Source organism: Eumetopias jubatus, unplaced genomic scaffold, assembly GCF_037043125.1.
Source record: "Eumetopias jubatus isolate StellerSeaLion01/CBP00866 unplaced genomic scaffold, mEumJub1_p1.0 scaffold_9, whole genome shotgun sequence".
Classification (NCBI taxonomy): domain Eukaryota; kingdom Metazoa; phylum Chordata; class Mammalia; order Carnivora; family Otariidae; genus Eumetopias; species Eumetopias jubatus.
This window is the reverse complement of record NW_028274815.1, coordinates 26,299,575-26,314,733: the sequence shown is the minus strand read 5'-3', so window position 1 is coordinate 26,314,733 and position 15,159 is coordinate 26,299,575. Positions and strand designations below refer to the sequence as shown.

Sequence of the window (15,159 nt, the reverse complement as noted above, 5' to 3'; positions counted from 1 at the left end):
TGAATTGAATCAAGAAGTTACTGCAACAGACTTTAGATTTGACTTTGAGCCTTCCAGTAGCCATCTGGCAAATAGGAAAGATAGGGTCAATTTATATAATTCTCATTATTAGGTAGGAGTAAATGTGTACATTCTGTAAAGAAAAGCAAAACTATACCTAGCTCTAACTTTTGAAAGAAATGTCTGATGAGTTATTTAATATAAGGGCATCATTGAGTGATGAATTGTCACTGTTTAAGAATATTTTTTAGTGCAAGGACTGTAATGGATCTCATAGTTATGGCGACATGTAGTATTCTTCAATGTTTACAAAAATGGTTGTTATATTCAGAAAGCAGATAATTGTCTCAGAACCTTATTGCTTGATTCTAGGATATCATGAATTCTAAGACGCAATATTGATTTAATAGAAGCTCTTGAGGGAAAGTAAGAACTGTTACATGAGTAATCGTACATATTAATATATGTGAAAAGTTAAAATGTGAAAGTTAAGGAAATACAGTATATTCTAGAAAGATGACCATTAAAAATGATCAACATCAACAAGTAAAGGAAGTGTTGAGAACTGTGATGTGTCTTTTTTTCCAAAAAAGAGCACAAAAAGAGTTTTACTATCGCTTGTCATTTATAAGATGATGTTTTTTAGTAAGATAAACAGAGAACTTAAAAATCATAATTATCCAGCCAAAGAAACCCATCTTCTCAGGTGTGAGGATAATAATTGTATATGTGAACTTTGCTCTAAAAATGAAGCACAAGACACAGAGTGTGCCTTTATGACTGGTGTACTCACATACCGTTAAAATGCATTTTGGTGAATCTTTAAAAATAACTAAATATAAAAATAATGAGTTCTAAGAAATATAGGCATCACAGAAATACAAGTGTAGATGTATCTGAAATAAAACATAGTGGAATAACATACCACAATTATTTATGAGTATGTTTAACTTTTGGTTTTTATATGACTATGTAGGGAGCCAAATTTATTACCTGAGCCTTTTGTTTTCTGTCTTCTTTTCAAGCTTCTTCCAGTTTACCCTCTGTGTTTCTTGGAGAAGAGCTACACATTGAATGTTCTGTGCTTGCACTCTTACTGAGATATTATTGTCAGAGTAGGACTATTATATTTATTCTTTTGTGCCTCCTGTTCTAAGGCACTTGTATTGATCTTTTTCAAGTAGAGAGTTTTGCAAAAATGAGATAAATATTTTTATTGAGGTCATAAAAATCACATAAGCCACATGTATCTCTGACCTGCACTTTTTTTTTCTGTAGTAGAGATCAAATCTTTGCATTTATATAGCAAAAGCTAAGCTTTCATTGATCTGTTACATTGAGATAGTTTCCTTAAACCAGATTTCCTTGAATCATATTCTTTGGGTTTACCTTCCATTACAGACTGATATAATATGTTTAACAATGCTTCTAACTTTTAAGCTGTTTTGTTTCCTTAGTCTTTTGTATTGCTTGTGACTCTAAGGTTCTACAGTTTGAAGTAGTTTTTAACATCATAAAACACTGGTGATATATCATTTCTTTATTACTTCCCAAATATGCCTTTTATTTTTATGTACAAGGGCTCTTGGGAATGATTCTCTCAGAGGCGTAAGCTGTGCTTTGCCTTCCATGAGAACTGAAATTATTTGGTAAGCGCTTGCTTTCTTTTTAGCTTCTAATTTTTCCCTATTTTATTTTGTACATGATATTTGTTTCAAGGTCAAAGGTTCCGTTACAGTTACTATGATGAATCCCAGGGGGAGATTTATAGATCCATTGAACATCTAGATAAAATGGTAAGTCTTACAGGTGTGGGGTTTTAATGCTCTAAGGTGTTTTCTTTAATTTCAGATTAGTGATTCAAGACTTAATATGTTGAAATATACAGTGGACTAATAATTCTTTCCCTATCTTTATTTAACTGTGCAAAATATAGTTTACAATCATATGAATATTGATTATAAAAATAATCCCTTTTCTATTAGTTGAAATTTCCTTTATCTTAATTTTATTTGATTAATGAGACTAAGAATAATATACAGATTTTAGATGCTATTTGGGGGAGTGTCTAAGGTTTAGGGATGACAGGATACTAATGCCATAACTTTCTTTTAAGCAAAAACAACCGTAGCAAATTCTTAGTTTGTTTTATTACTTAATTATATTTTTTGGCCATTTGGATTTTCTTAAATGGTGTTTCATTTTGTTGTTTAAATAGAGAATTTAAAAATATGATTGTATTCTTATCTGGCCCAGTACAATAGACAATGATCCTGCTGTCATTTTCCTTAAAGTAGTATGATAGTCATAGTACTTGTTTTCATAGTTAAAAAGTCATGCAAATCATTTTGTTGTTTTTTTTAACTTATAAATAGAATATTAAATATAGCGGATATATCACTTATTGGCTTTGACCTTTGACAGATCATTTCATTTCTCTAGTCCTCAATTTGTCATCTCTAAGATAAGAGACTTGGAATAGGTGGTCTCTAAATTGTCTTTAAACTCTGTCAGACTTAAAGTCTGTGATATGTTTGAAATCAACTTTACCACTGTTTGAAAAGCTTTATGCATATGTTTTAGTATAAAAATATTAAGTCTAAAGTAGGTAAAACGTTTTAGTAAGGAATCTGGATCTAAAACTATAGGTAGGTTTTACCTTGTATATTTTATTAAAAGCCAAATGGAATGAATGCAAATTTAGTTACCTAGGAGATTTTATTATATTTAGATTTTATCATATTCAAATTTATCTTATTACTTAGATCCATTTATTGCCTAATACTTTTACCTTTAGAATTTCATTTGGACTTAATCTACTGACTTTTCTTTTGGCTTTATGATGTCATGTCAGTCATTTAATTCTTTTCTGGCTTCTAGTTCTGATCTTATTTTTCTGAGGCTTAGTTCTCAGTTGCCTCAGAAAACTTTTCTGGTTATGTCATCATTTATTTTCTTCATGTAGCAAGTGGTTAATGGGTGTCTCCTGTATGTCTGGTACTGTGTGAAATACTGAAGATGTTAAGAAGATAAAACATTGTCTCTCACTTAATAGAACTTACAGTACAGTCATTGAACAGACTTAGAAAGAAGCTATTCCAATACAGAGATGTAAGAGATATTTAGGACACATGCTCTCCTTGTTCTGTGAGAATGATCTAGATGTGCCTACCTTAGGGCTTTGGCCCTTTTTATACTTGACTGTCTGACTTTGTGGCTTTGCTCAGCTTTACCTTCCCAAGGCGCACCGACTATCCTGTTTAATTTTGCATCATACACTCCACCTTCTCAGCATTCCCAACCTACCTTACCCTGCTGCAGTTTTTCTTTCAACAAACTAAATATTCTACTTATTATAGTTTTGTTAGGATATTTATTTTGTTCTCTGATGTGTCCAAAGTGCTTAGAATAGTGATTAGAACATTAGTAGGTGCTCAGTGAATATTGTTCAAGTGAATAAAATAATATAATCTTCCTATATACATAATTAAATTAAATGAATACCCTAACTGTAGTATGAGAAAGAAATAAAGGGAAAGTAATTTATGATAAACTAATATTTTTAATAATGTAAGTGCCCAAATACCAACTATATTAGAAGACACTGTGAAGTAGATGCTTATTACACATTGTATCATTACTATAATAGCTATCATTCCAAACCTAAACAGTTATATTTGTGACTCATATTACTAAGGTGCTTTGCTGGGTGACTTTGATTTTCCAAAATGGTGAGCAATTTTTAGTAAAGTTGTAAACTAAACAAAGTACAGCCTTCCCTTACTTTATATAAATATGGCAATTCCTTGGAAATCTGCTGTATATTAAAACCATGCAAAACTTCTTAGTATTTATATGTAAAATAGAGTTAAGGGTCTAGATAATTATAAGCAGGTTTTTCACCTATATGGACATGTCAAGAGTGTTATGGGATGAGAACAATTATTTGTGTTTGGGACTATCTTGTATTATAGGACAATCAGCGTCTCTGGGCACCACCCATTAGCATCTTCTAATTATTGGGACAACCCAAAAATGTGCCCACAATTTTCCATTATGCCCCTATGGTAAACAGTTGTTCCATGATCTTACCCTACTTAAGTTTTCTTCTCAGTTTTAATTACTCTGTGACTTATTATTTGTTGATTCATTTGGTGATAACCTCCCCTGTGGGATTGTAAGCTTCATGAGATCAGGATCTTTGTCCATTTTGTATCAGCCTTGCACCGGGTACTCAATATATGTAGTTGTTGAGTGAATCAGTGGTTGAATGGGTGGGGGTCGTGGTGAGAAATGAAGCTAGAGAATCTAGAACAGGCTGTTTATTTATTTTAAAGATTTTATTTTTTTTATTTGTCAGAGAGAGAGAGTGTGTGTGTGCGCGCATGTACAAGCAGGGGGGAATGGCAGGCAGAGGGAGAAGCAGACTCCCCACTGAGCAGGGAGCCCGACATGGGACTTGATCCCAGGACCCTGAGATTGTGACCTGAACCCAAGGCAGACGCTTAACTGACTGAACCACCAAGGCACCCCTGGAATATGCTGTTTAAAGGATATTAAATAGGAAAGTGATAAAATCAGATTGTATTTGAATAGATCATATAGCTGCAGTGTAGCAGGTGGGTTGGAGGAAGGTCAGAGGAGAAATGAGTAGACCAGTTTGGTAATCCAGGTGACAAATGGTAATTTAGACAGTGGATGGGGTGGTGATGGTGGAAGAGGGACAGAGTGGATATATTCAGTATATAAGAGACAAACTGATGATAGGACTTGGAGATTGATTGAACTTGCCAGGGAAGGAAGTATCAAGAATAACTCCTAAATGTCTGGCTTATGCTGCTGGTGGGGTGTTGGTACTGTTCACTTAGGTTTAAAGCACAAGAAAATAGGACTGATGTTTTAGGAGGTAGGGAAATCATAAATCATATTAGGGATATGTTATATTTGCTGTTGCCTTTAAGACATCCAATGTCAAGTTGGCATTTGGATTTTCATTTTGCCAATTATTATTATTATTACTGTTATTTTTAAAGATTTTATTTATTTGACAGAGAGACAGCAAGAGAGGGAACACAAGCAGGGGGAGTGGGAGAGGGAGAAGCAGCCTTCCTGTGGAGCAGGGAGCCCGATGCGGGGCTCGATCCCAGGACCCTGGGACCATGACCTGAGCCGAAGGCAGACGCTTAACGACTGAGCCACCCAGGTGCCCCATTTTGCCAGTTACTTTTGAGTGCACTTACAGCCCTAGGCACCGTTGGAGTTATGGCAGTAAACAAACACACTTTCACACAACTTTTATTCTAACAGGAGGAGACACAATTTTTAAAAAAACCAGTAAAGATATATATATATATATGTTAGTTTCCAAAAGTGATGTGTGCTGTACAGAAAATATTGAAAAGTTTTTTTTTTTAAGATTTTATTTATTTATTTGAGAGAGAGAGAATGGGAGATAGAGAGCACGAGAGGGAAGAGGGTCAGAGGAAGAAGCAGACTCCCCGCTGAGCAGGGAGCCCGATGCGGGACTCGATCCCGGGACTCCAGGATCATGACCTGAGCCGAAGGCAGTCACTTAACCAACTGAGCCACCCAGGTGCCCCTGAAAGGGTTTTGAAATAGTGAATGATTCAAGTGATTGGTGGTTAAATGATTGGAGAAAGACTCCCCTGAGGAGAAACAAACCGAGGTAGAGATGATAAGAAGGAGCAGACCAAGTAAAGATCAGAGGAAAGAATATTGTGGACTGAAGGAATTGCCTGTGCAAAGTCCTTAAGGTGGGAAAGAGGCTGGGTGTGAAGAGAAGGAAAAAAAAAGGCCAGTGTTGTAGGAATTCAGTACATAAGGGTAAGAGTGGTACAAGCTGTGGCAAGAGGGATAGCCAGGGGTCGAATCATGTGGGGCTTTATATTCCAGGGTAAGAAATGTAGGTGAGTACACGGAAATGATGCAGTTACCTTATTTTATTTTATTTTTTTCATGATTTTATTTATTTGAGAGAGAGAGAGAGAGACCAAGACAGAGAGCACAAGAGGGGGCAGGGACAGAGGGAGAGGGAGAAGCGGACTCCTCTGCTGAGCTGGAAGCCTGATGTGGGGCTTGATCTGAGGACCCTGGGATCATGACCTGAGCTTAACCAACTGAGCCACCCAGGAGCCCCTAGTTACATTACTTTAAAGGTCAGTCTGGTGGTTGTGTAGAAAATGGATTCTGCACCAGGTCCAGGAGCAGTAACAGTGGGCATGGGCAGTAGCTTAGTGGGGGAGAGGATAGTAACTTCGACTGGGGTGGCATTAGTGGATATGGAAAGAAGTTGGTAGATTTGAGGTCACTTTCAGAAGTATTTTCAGAAGGGCTTTGCTATGGAATTATACTGGTTGGAAGCCTGAGGAAGAGGCCTGCAGTAAGTTTGAGAGGTCTGGAGTTCAGTAAGTAACATGTAGATGGTAATTAGAGCCAGGGCGGAGAGGAGATTCTCTACTCTAGTAATCCTTAACCTTGTCTTTACAATTTCAATCACCCGTGGGGCTTTTTCAAAATAGACTTGCCCATAGTGCCCCTGGAGATCACCTTCTGGTAGTATGCAAAGAGTCCCAACATCTTGTTACTCCTAAATTTGCTTTGTAGGTGAATTTGAACTGTCCTGCTATGGCCCCTAATCTTTTGAGTAGAACAAATTTCCTATTTATCTCCTCTTGTTTTCTGTTCAGCTCTTTAAATCATTTGTCAGCTTTAATTAGGCAGCATTTAATTTTGCACACATAAAAATTTGTAAATCCGTGAATTGATGCTTTTAGCACAGAGAGATGTTTTCTCTAAAACATTGGTTTACCTGGTACTCCGAAGTCACCGAACATAATAGCATCCTTTGGAACTCTTTAGAACTGTGGTCACATTTAAACACTTTAGTATTATTTTTCTAATTATTCTGTGTGTTATGTATAAACATCCAAACTTAACTATTCTTTTAGCCTTCTAATTCTATATTGATAGTTTATATTAAGAGGGCTAGCTTTACTTATCTTTCTTGACGTATATTATCAGACAGATAGACCTTGGTTTCTTACTTTGAGGGAGAGCAAAAAGGGTAACATTTACCCACTGGCATGATTCTCATAATTCTCCTAAGATTATTGCCTTTTCTGGTAGCTTTGAAATTAGAAATTTTTGCTCAAAAAGGGTACACAGAACCAGTAAGTTTAATATTGATTTCTGAATCTGCATCTGATTTACCTTACTTTAGATGTCCAAAATCACCAGGGTATAATTTTTAAATTTTTATTTAGTCTGGAATACAATTTCTGAATATTGAGTATTTGCTTCTTGTTAATATGTTTCAATTTAATATTTGGTATGATATTTGACTTGGGAGACTGATTTTTATGGTCCCTTTCTGTTTCTATATGGAATTTTTAAATGGCTCATAGTGTTCTGTTCTTTTATTAGCATGTTCTTAATTCAAGTTATGTCACTTCTGGGGGTTAAAGTGGATTAAAATAATAAGAATGGTTAGATCTATACACATAGTCGTGTATGTGTGTTTATATATATATGTATGTTTATATATATGTGCACTCACTATTAAACTTTATATAATATGTTTTCTTAATTGATTTATATAACCAAATGGTGAATATCCCTCTGTATATTCCTTTTCTAAAGTGCCATTTTATGTTATAAATAATTTCATTCATTTGAGAACCAATATCTTAGTTTCTACATGCAGTATTTTCAGAGCAAATATAGTTGGATGGTTCTCTATTATAGAGTGTTAAAACACGTTAGCAGTTCTGAATTGTAATTGTTACACATTTTGAAAGTTTGAATTTAAGTATAAAATCTTAGGTATAATCTTTTCAAAATTAGTGTATTAATTAGTTTTGGCTCTTTTTTTGTTATCAGAAAAGTCTTATTAAATATAGTTACTAAAATAAGTAAAAGTGTTTCTATGTTCCAAAAGCAAAATAAAAATAGCTGTTCCTCTTATTACAAAATAATTATATCTCTAGCATTTGAATATCTTGGAATTGAATTATGTGAAAAAAATATGTAAAGAAAAAATATATAGGAGAATAAACTGGATCTTCCAAATGTTTTAAGTGGGAAAAAAGTAACTAGTTACAGGAGATTCTAAAAGTGTTATAATAGTATTGGCTGCTGATCATGTTTTTGGTAATTAGAACTTCGTAATTTCAGTGATTACAAAGCAGAACATATTTTAAGAAATTCATTTTTGTGAACTTTTGATATTACATACTGGAAATATTAATCATACATAAGTACATAAGTATATGTTTTATATGTATATATCACATAATCATGTTTTTTTTTTCTGTGCCACTTTTGATATAGACCAGTGTTTCATTATGGACATTGCCAAATTGTTTATGATTTGGCAAAGAGAATCTGAAAATCTCATTGTAGTCATCCTTATGATGTATTTTCCTTCCAAATTTATTAGTAGTCACTTCATTTAATTTGAACTTCAGCTACTTTTCTTTCTTTCAACTCTTTTGAAAGTGAAATTGTTCAGATTTGTCTACTCATACTTCTTTCTTGAACTCAGGCCAATAGTTTCTTTAGTAGTCTTTGGTGTAAGGTTTTATAATATCTTTTAAGATAGCTATTTATTAGTATATTGCTTCTTAGCACTACTGTCTTTAGGGTGATTTTTTTTTTTCCCTATAAAATTTCTTTCACCATAAGATTTTATTCTGATGCCTCTTACAGAAAGCAGAATATTTCCTTTTCCCACCTTGCCTACCTAAATGTACACCCATCTCTCCAACATAAATATATATCCTTACTTTAGAAAATGAGACCTACTGACTTGATAATACGGTGACTAATTAAGTGTGTATAATAAAAAGACCTATGGTTCTAGTTCTATCTTAAAGTCCTCTCAAATAGTTTTGTTTCTTTTTTGTGTTTGTTACTTTAGAGGCAGAATCCTTCTGGTGATAGTATTTAAAATTAAGTTAAATTTAAATTAAATATTTTATTATGTATAAACTTTTTTATTTTTATTTTTTTAAGATTTTATTTATTTGAGAGAGCAAGAGCATAGAGGGAGAGTGAGAGGGAGAAACAGACTCCCACTGAGTGAAGGGGAGCCCCATGCCAGGCTCAATCCCAGGACCCTGAGATCATGACCTGAGCCAAAGGCAGATGCTTCACCGACTGAGCCATCCAGCACCCCTATATGTAAACTTTTTTAAAAGGGAGGATCTTTGTTGTCTTATCAGAATCCTGAATTTGCAGCTCTGTCAGTTAAAACTGTTCAGTTTAGGATTGCCACTTGGGATTTAACATTACAAGCTTTCACTCATTACTTGGAGAGGCAGCATAATGATAGATTCCCTCTGCCCTTTACCTCTCAAGGTAGGGAGTTAGCTTTCAATCTGAGGATTTCTTGCTGAAGCCCCTAAATTTCTCAGAAACCCAAATCATGATGGATATCAGCTTTTGGTGTTTATGATATCTGCTTTGTATCTTAGATCTTCACTGCTTCATATTGGATTTAAGTCATGTGAACAGATTCTCAATGTGCTAGGCCCCTAGGTAAGATTTCCATCACCTGGACTTTAGATTCACTGATCATATCTTCAGTATTTTAAGTAATAGAAGAGTTAACTAAGCATATTGAAGAAGCACTTTGTTGCTTCATCTTGGAATTTTGGCAGTTGGCAGTAGTATCAAATTAGCATTTTCATCTTCTTGGAACTTTGGTAACTATAATTTAAAAATTGTTAACATCAAAATATAAATATATACAAGAGTATTATTGCCAGTGTTCTGCATTACTTAATAGATGCCCTTTTTCTCAATCATTATTGCTGTTGTTTGCATACTTTATGAATTTTCCAATTGGAGAATTTCACTCATGAGAAAAGCCTTATTTTTTCTCTATATCCCTTCTTTATAAAAATGCATACTCGTTCACTATCTCTATTTGTCAGAGAATTGATTGTAATGGAATTGATTCTTGCCCTAGTAGGTACATAACACACTTTAGGGAATTAAATATTTAAATTTAATCCCTTTACTTCCATCATCTCAGTTTTTTCTTTTCCCTCTTGTAATTTAACCATTATATCTTAATTTCAAACACTTTATTTAGTAGTGTCTTCTCTACATTCATAGCTTTATTTTATATCTTTCTATATGAAATTTCTTGAATTCTTTGTTTTCAACAAATTTGATCATTAGTTTTCCTGTCTTTGAATTTTTCATGTCCGTATATGAATGTGGTAAGTTTCTTCAAAATGTACTTTAAGATTTTAACATTAACACGTACATCAGAACCTCAGTGTCACATAATGTATTAATGAGTAGAGTTCTATTTAAGGTAAGCTGTCCTAAACTTTATCCAGGAACATTGAAAGTTCTCTTAAAATATATATACCAATTATAGCTGTGAGAGTGTTTAAAGAATTGTTAGTATGTCTCTTATGCTGCATGAAGCAGACTAGTGAGTGAGAAAGAGCCTCAGATTAGAAATTTAGAGGCAAGCTTTTAACCTTATTTATGCCTCAGTTCCTTCATCTTTAGGGAGTTATATCTTGACTATCCGTATGTGTGGAAGAGATTTGTTTAACTCCATCTCTGCATTACTACTTGGTTTAGAAATATATTGTGTGATATTCTTTGAACCAGAATTATGATACTAATTGTTTATCTTAGGTTTAATTTTTAAGTTTGCTCATATTTCTCTGAATTTGCACCAAATGTCACTGGAGACTGTTGACCTGGAAGACTCCTAGTTTGCAGGGGAAAACAGCTTAGCATTAAACACTGGTTGTGGACAAATCTCAGAGTGGCTAATTGATGTGCAATCAGTTGGAAGTTGATTACATGCACATACCTATCTTTCAGATGTATTTGCAGGAAAGTGTGATGTTTATGAATGACTTGAATGCTCTGAAAACAGGTTCTTTATAAAATTAAATTTTGATGCTGCCACTGCAGTATTTTTATGTCACCTACTGATTACTATCATTTTTCAGATGAGCGTTCATCTGATTACTCTAGGTGCTTTTCCACTGTAGTTGTTTTAAAACATGTTGAAATATAATTTAAAAACCACACAAAATAGATCAGTTGATTCCCTAGTTAAACCACCATTTACATTTCTCTCAGAGTATGTTAATCCAGTTTGTTGAACACAAATGTAAAATATTGTACCCGAATAAGAAAACAAGGTAAGGTAATTGGTGAATGAATGAGAATCATTCATTTATTTGCTTGATTAAAGTTGCTCTATGTTCTTGTATTATGAACACATTATTTGAATGCATTTGCAAGGTATGGAATTTAGTGTGAATAAATGTCCAAATCAGAGTGGTTGTTTTAATAGTAGTCTTAAAATTTTTTGATCCTGGATTAAAATCTTAGAAATAAAGCATTCTAGTTGGAAGTATAAAGAGATAAAAAGTTTTTTTTTTTTTTTTAAGATTGATTTATTTGAGAGAGAGAGAGAATGAGCGGTATGGGGAGGTAGGTAGGGAGGGACAGAGGGAGAAGATCTCAAGCAGACTTCCTGCTGAGTGCAGAACCCTTGGCCAGGCTCAATTCCAGGACCCTGAGATCATGACCTGAGCCAAAACCAAGAGTTGGATGCTCAGCTGACTCAGCCACCCAAGCACCCCAAGAGATAAAAAGCCTTTAAGATAATTTGGCTTTCCATTATTTTGCTTACATGAATAAAGTTATTTGTTAGTGGAAGACAGGCCAATACTTTCTTTAAAAAAGTTCCTAAAAGGCCTATTTTGCTTGAGCATTTATTTTTTATGAGCTTTAAGTTAATTGAAAATATGTTAACCTTTTTCTTAGTGTTATCTTCTTTTTATCACGTACTGATAATTCAGATGCCTTGCACACTGTTGATATTTAAGTGTATGTTATGAGATTGGCTAAATTACAGTAAACTTAATTATTTATGCCAATGGTAGGAGGAATATGATGGTTATGAGAAAAAAACAGCCATATAGCAAATTTAATTTTCACAATGGATTTACTTTTGTAAATACATTTATATAAGAAAAATGTAAAATTATGAAATGTTTAAGGGTTGTGAGCTAAGTGGTAACTGGTGATGGTGTTGTGGAAAAATAGCAGGAGGTCAGAAAAAACTAAACAGGACTGAAAGTTTTCTGTTAATGAAGTGTACATATTGTTGAGAGCTGACTATAATGAGATTACCTTTGATGAATGAGTTTGATATTTCCCAAGGATTATTTAATGTATTTTCTTTACTTCTCCTTAATTGAAAAATTATGATGTTTAACTCTAAGTAATGGTTTTAAAATGTAATTAGGAAATAATAAATTGTGTACCTTTTTCTTTTTCTTTCATTTTCTTTTTCTCTTCTTTTTTTAGGGTATGAGTATTATAGAACAATTAGACCCTGTATCTTTTAGCAATTACTTGAAGAAATACCATAATACTATATGTGGAAGACATCCCATTGGGGTGTTATTAAATGTGAGTATCCTTAGGAAGCCTGGATTTTTAACATTTGACCCTATGATGTTTCAAAATATCTTAATTGTCATCATCTGTGATACCTTATTAATGAGCATTGGTTTTAGGTAAATTTTCTTTCTAGTACCTTTAAGATAATTTGGCTTTCCAATATTTTGCTAACATGAATAAAGTTGTTACTGGAAGACAGGCCAATACTTTCTTTTAAATACAGAAAAAAATATTTAGAATAGAAACCTAGTTTTTCTCTTGACTCACAACTAGTTCCGATATGTTCTTTACAAATATAGATCAAAGTAACCCTTGGTAATAAGTAACCTTATTAATTTTTGGTTTTATTTAATGTTCTAGACTCTATAAAAAATAAATGGAAGATTCTGTTCTTGAACTTCAGATATTCATAATTTAGTAACATGAGACAGATGGCATGTATATGTTTTTCTTTTTACAACAAAAACAATATTTCATGTAAATAATAGTAAGAGGCAGAAGTTTTGGATTTTTGAAAGAGATAATAATATTAATTTTTCCTCTAATAAATAAAACAATGTGGCTTTCCAGAAGGAAACTGTGAGACTTTTTCATAAAGAAGAAGTGCATGTACACTCAGGAATGGGAGGAGGAAGCAATAATGTGTTCATTGTTTGGAGAGGCAGAGAAATAATGGAGAAGGTAATGTTAGTCTAGAAGAGTTCAGGGCAGGAACCTACCCTACAGTGTGTTTAGTGTAATATGAAAGATAGTACATTGTGGATTTTTAGGAATGGTTTTCTCTAAAGCAGTATTGACTGGAAGAAAAGCCTGTTAAGGGCTTAAACTAATTCTTGAAATTTAAACTAGGTAAGCTACACTAATTTCCTAAAGTCTGAGTTGGATCAAATAAAATTTTAATAAAATAAATGGTGAACCAATCTACAATTAAAATAAAAATCGTGGTTTACCTCTTGGATCTGGAAATTAATTTATATATATTTCAAATTTAGTCAGAGTTAGACAAAGAAGAGACCAGGATTTCATGACAGAAGTGGCTATGATTTGGTTTAGAGAAAAGAGAGAAAGGTGTATGTTTCTTGCAGTGGCTTTATTAAGTATAAGAAAGGTGTGGTGGGAGATGACTGATATTTATCAAGAAGTTAGATTAGGGGACATTCTTTGAGAGAATGAAATAAGGAATTCTCTTTTTCCCATTTAATATGATGCAATAAGAAGTTCAAGAAACAAATCAAGAGAAGAGTAAAAAATCTAGGCTTCAGCTGTGAGGTGGACAAAGTTAAGCCACCAACACAAAGAGTGTTCACTTTTTATGAGGTCTGTAGTAACCAATTTTTTTTTTCCCCTAGGCTATCACAGAGCTCCAGAAGAATGGAATGAATATGAGCTTTTCCTTTTTGAATTATGCCCAGTCAAGCCAGTGTAGAAACTGGCAAGACAGTTCAGTGAGTTATGCAGCGGGAGCACTCACGGTCCACTGAAGCTCTGAATCCTCAGGGATGCCACCTGCACATACTCATTCTCTGTCCGGGGTCCCAGCCTAGCCCTTACCAAGATACTGGTCCTGGTTTGGGGGGATTCTGAAACCTCAAACTAATAGAACTTTCTTCTCTTCTTTTCTAGTAGGTGTAGTCCTTCCTTAATTTCAACTCATTAAAAATGCTTTATAGTTTAGGGCAGTGGAAGGAAGGCTGGCATCAAAATATTTTGATCAAAAAAGATGGCAATGTAAAGGCCCAATTGTGGCAGACAGTGTTTTGAAAGTAACTTGTAAAGCATTTACCATATCCTAAATTTGCACTCTTTGCAGACTTGTGCACATATATTCCGCTTTCAGAATAGTTTTGCAAATTGTACACAAACAAACAAAAAAAGGGTGGAAGCTTTTTAATAAAGAAATTGCATTTATAAATGATCTGTATTAGAATATAATAAATCTCCAGTTATAGTCAATTACTACCCGTGTTGTACAACAGATACCTTCTATTTTAGTTGCTAATAAAGGGCTACACAACTCAAAATAGTCTGATTTAAACTTATTGCTCTGTGGTACATATGAAAATTGTTTTTTTTATTAATTCCATCTCAGAATTTTTATGTTAAAAGTGGTAAACTTCAGCTCATGTAAAAAATATGTTAGGATGTATTTTATATTTTACATATTTATGTGATTTTTTATCACAGATATTAGAATCATATTTTAAAGTTAGCTTTTAAAATTACATACAGTTTGCCTTTTTGTGTGTGACATCACTTTGTGTCATTACTATAAGAGAATATAAATTCAAGATTGGTAAAAGAACAGATGTAGTCCTTTCCTTCAAAGATCGTGTTTGATAGGCAGTAGTCTGCAAATGAGGAAACATTGAAGACTGTTCTTAGTGATTTTCAAATCATTGCAGACCATACACTACTGCTATGCTTTCTTAGTGCTTTAAGCAATTTGACTCTCTTACTTGAATTTTTAGCAAGAAATCATTAACAGTAACAAAAACAAAAAACCACTGGATTTTCTTATAGTTCTACAAATTTTTTGTCATGATTTTTGGTGCGGCTCTTCCAACTAAAATAATGGTATGGTGTTGTATTTCTTTTTTTAGCATAGACTATTTCTAGTCACTTTGAGGAGGGGAAATATATATATATATATATATATATATATATATATATATATATATATATAAAATT

At 33.5% G+C, this 15,159-nt stretch overlaps 1 protein-coding gene across 3 annotated transcripts in view; it reads left to right on the top strand.

The window, feature by feature from the left end:
* MEMO1 (mediator of cell motility 1) overlaps nucleotides 1-14,383 on the top strand; it is a 118,519-nt gene extending 104,136 nt beyond the window's left edge. For all 3 annotated transcript variants that reach the window (XM_028117193.2, XM_028117192.2, XM_028117194.2), the window contains 3 exons: nucleotides 1,720-1,796; nucleotides 12,376-12,480; nucleotides 13,821-14,383. In XM_028117193.2, coding sequence (XP_027972994.1) covers nucleotides 1,720-1,796; nucleotides 12,376-12,480; nucleotides 13,821-13,952 — 314 coding nt within the window. In that variant the 3' untranslated portion in view covers nucleotides 13,953-14,383. The remainder of the gene's footprint in view (nucleotides 1-1,719; nucleotides 1,797-12,375; nucleotides 12,481-13,820) is intronic.
* The last annotated feature ends 776 nt before the right edge of the window (nucleotides 14,384-15,159 follow it).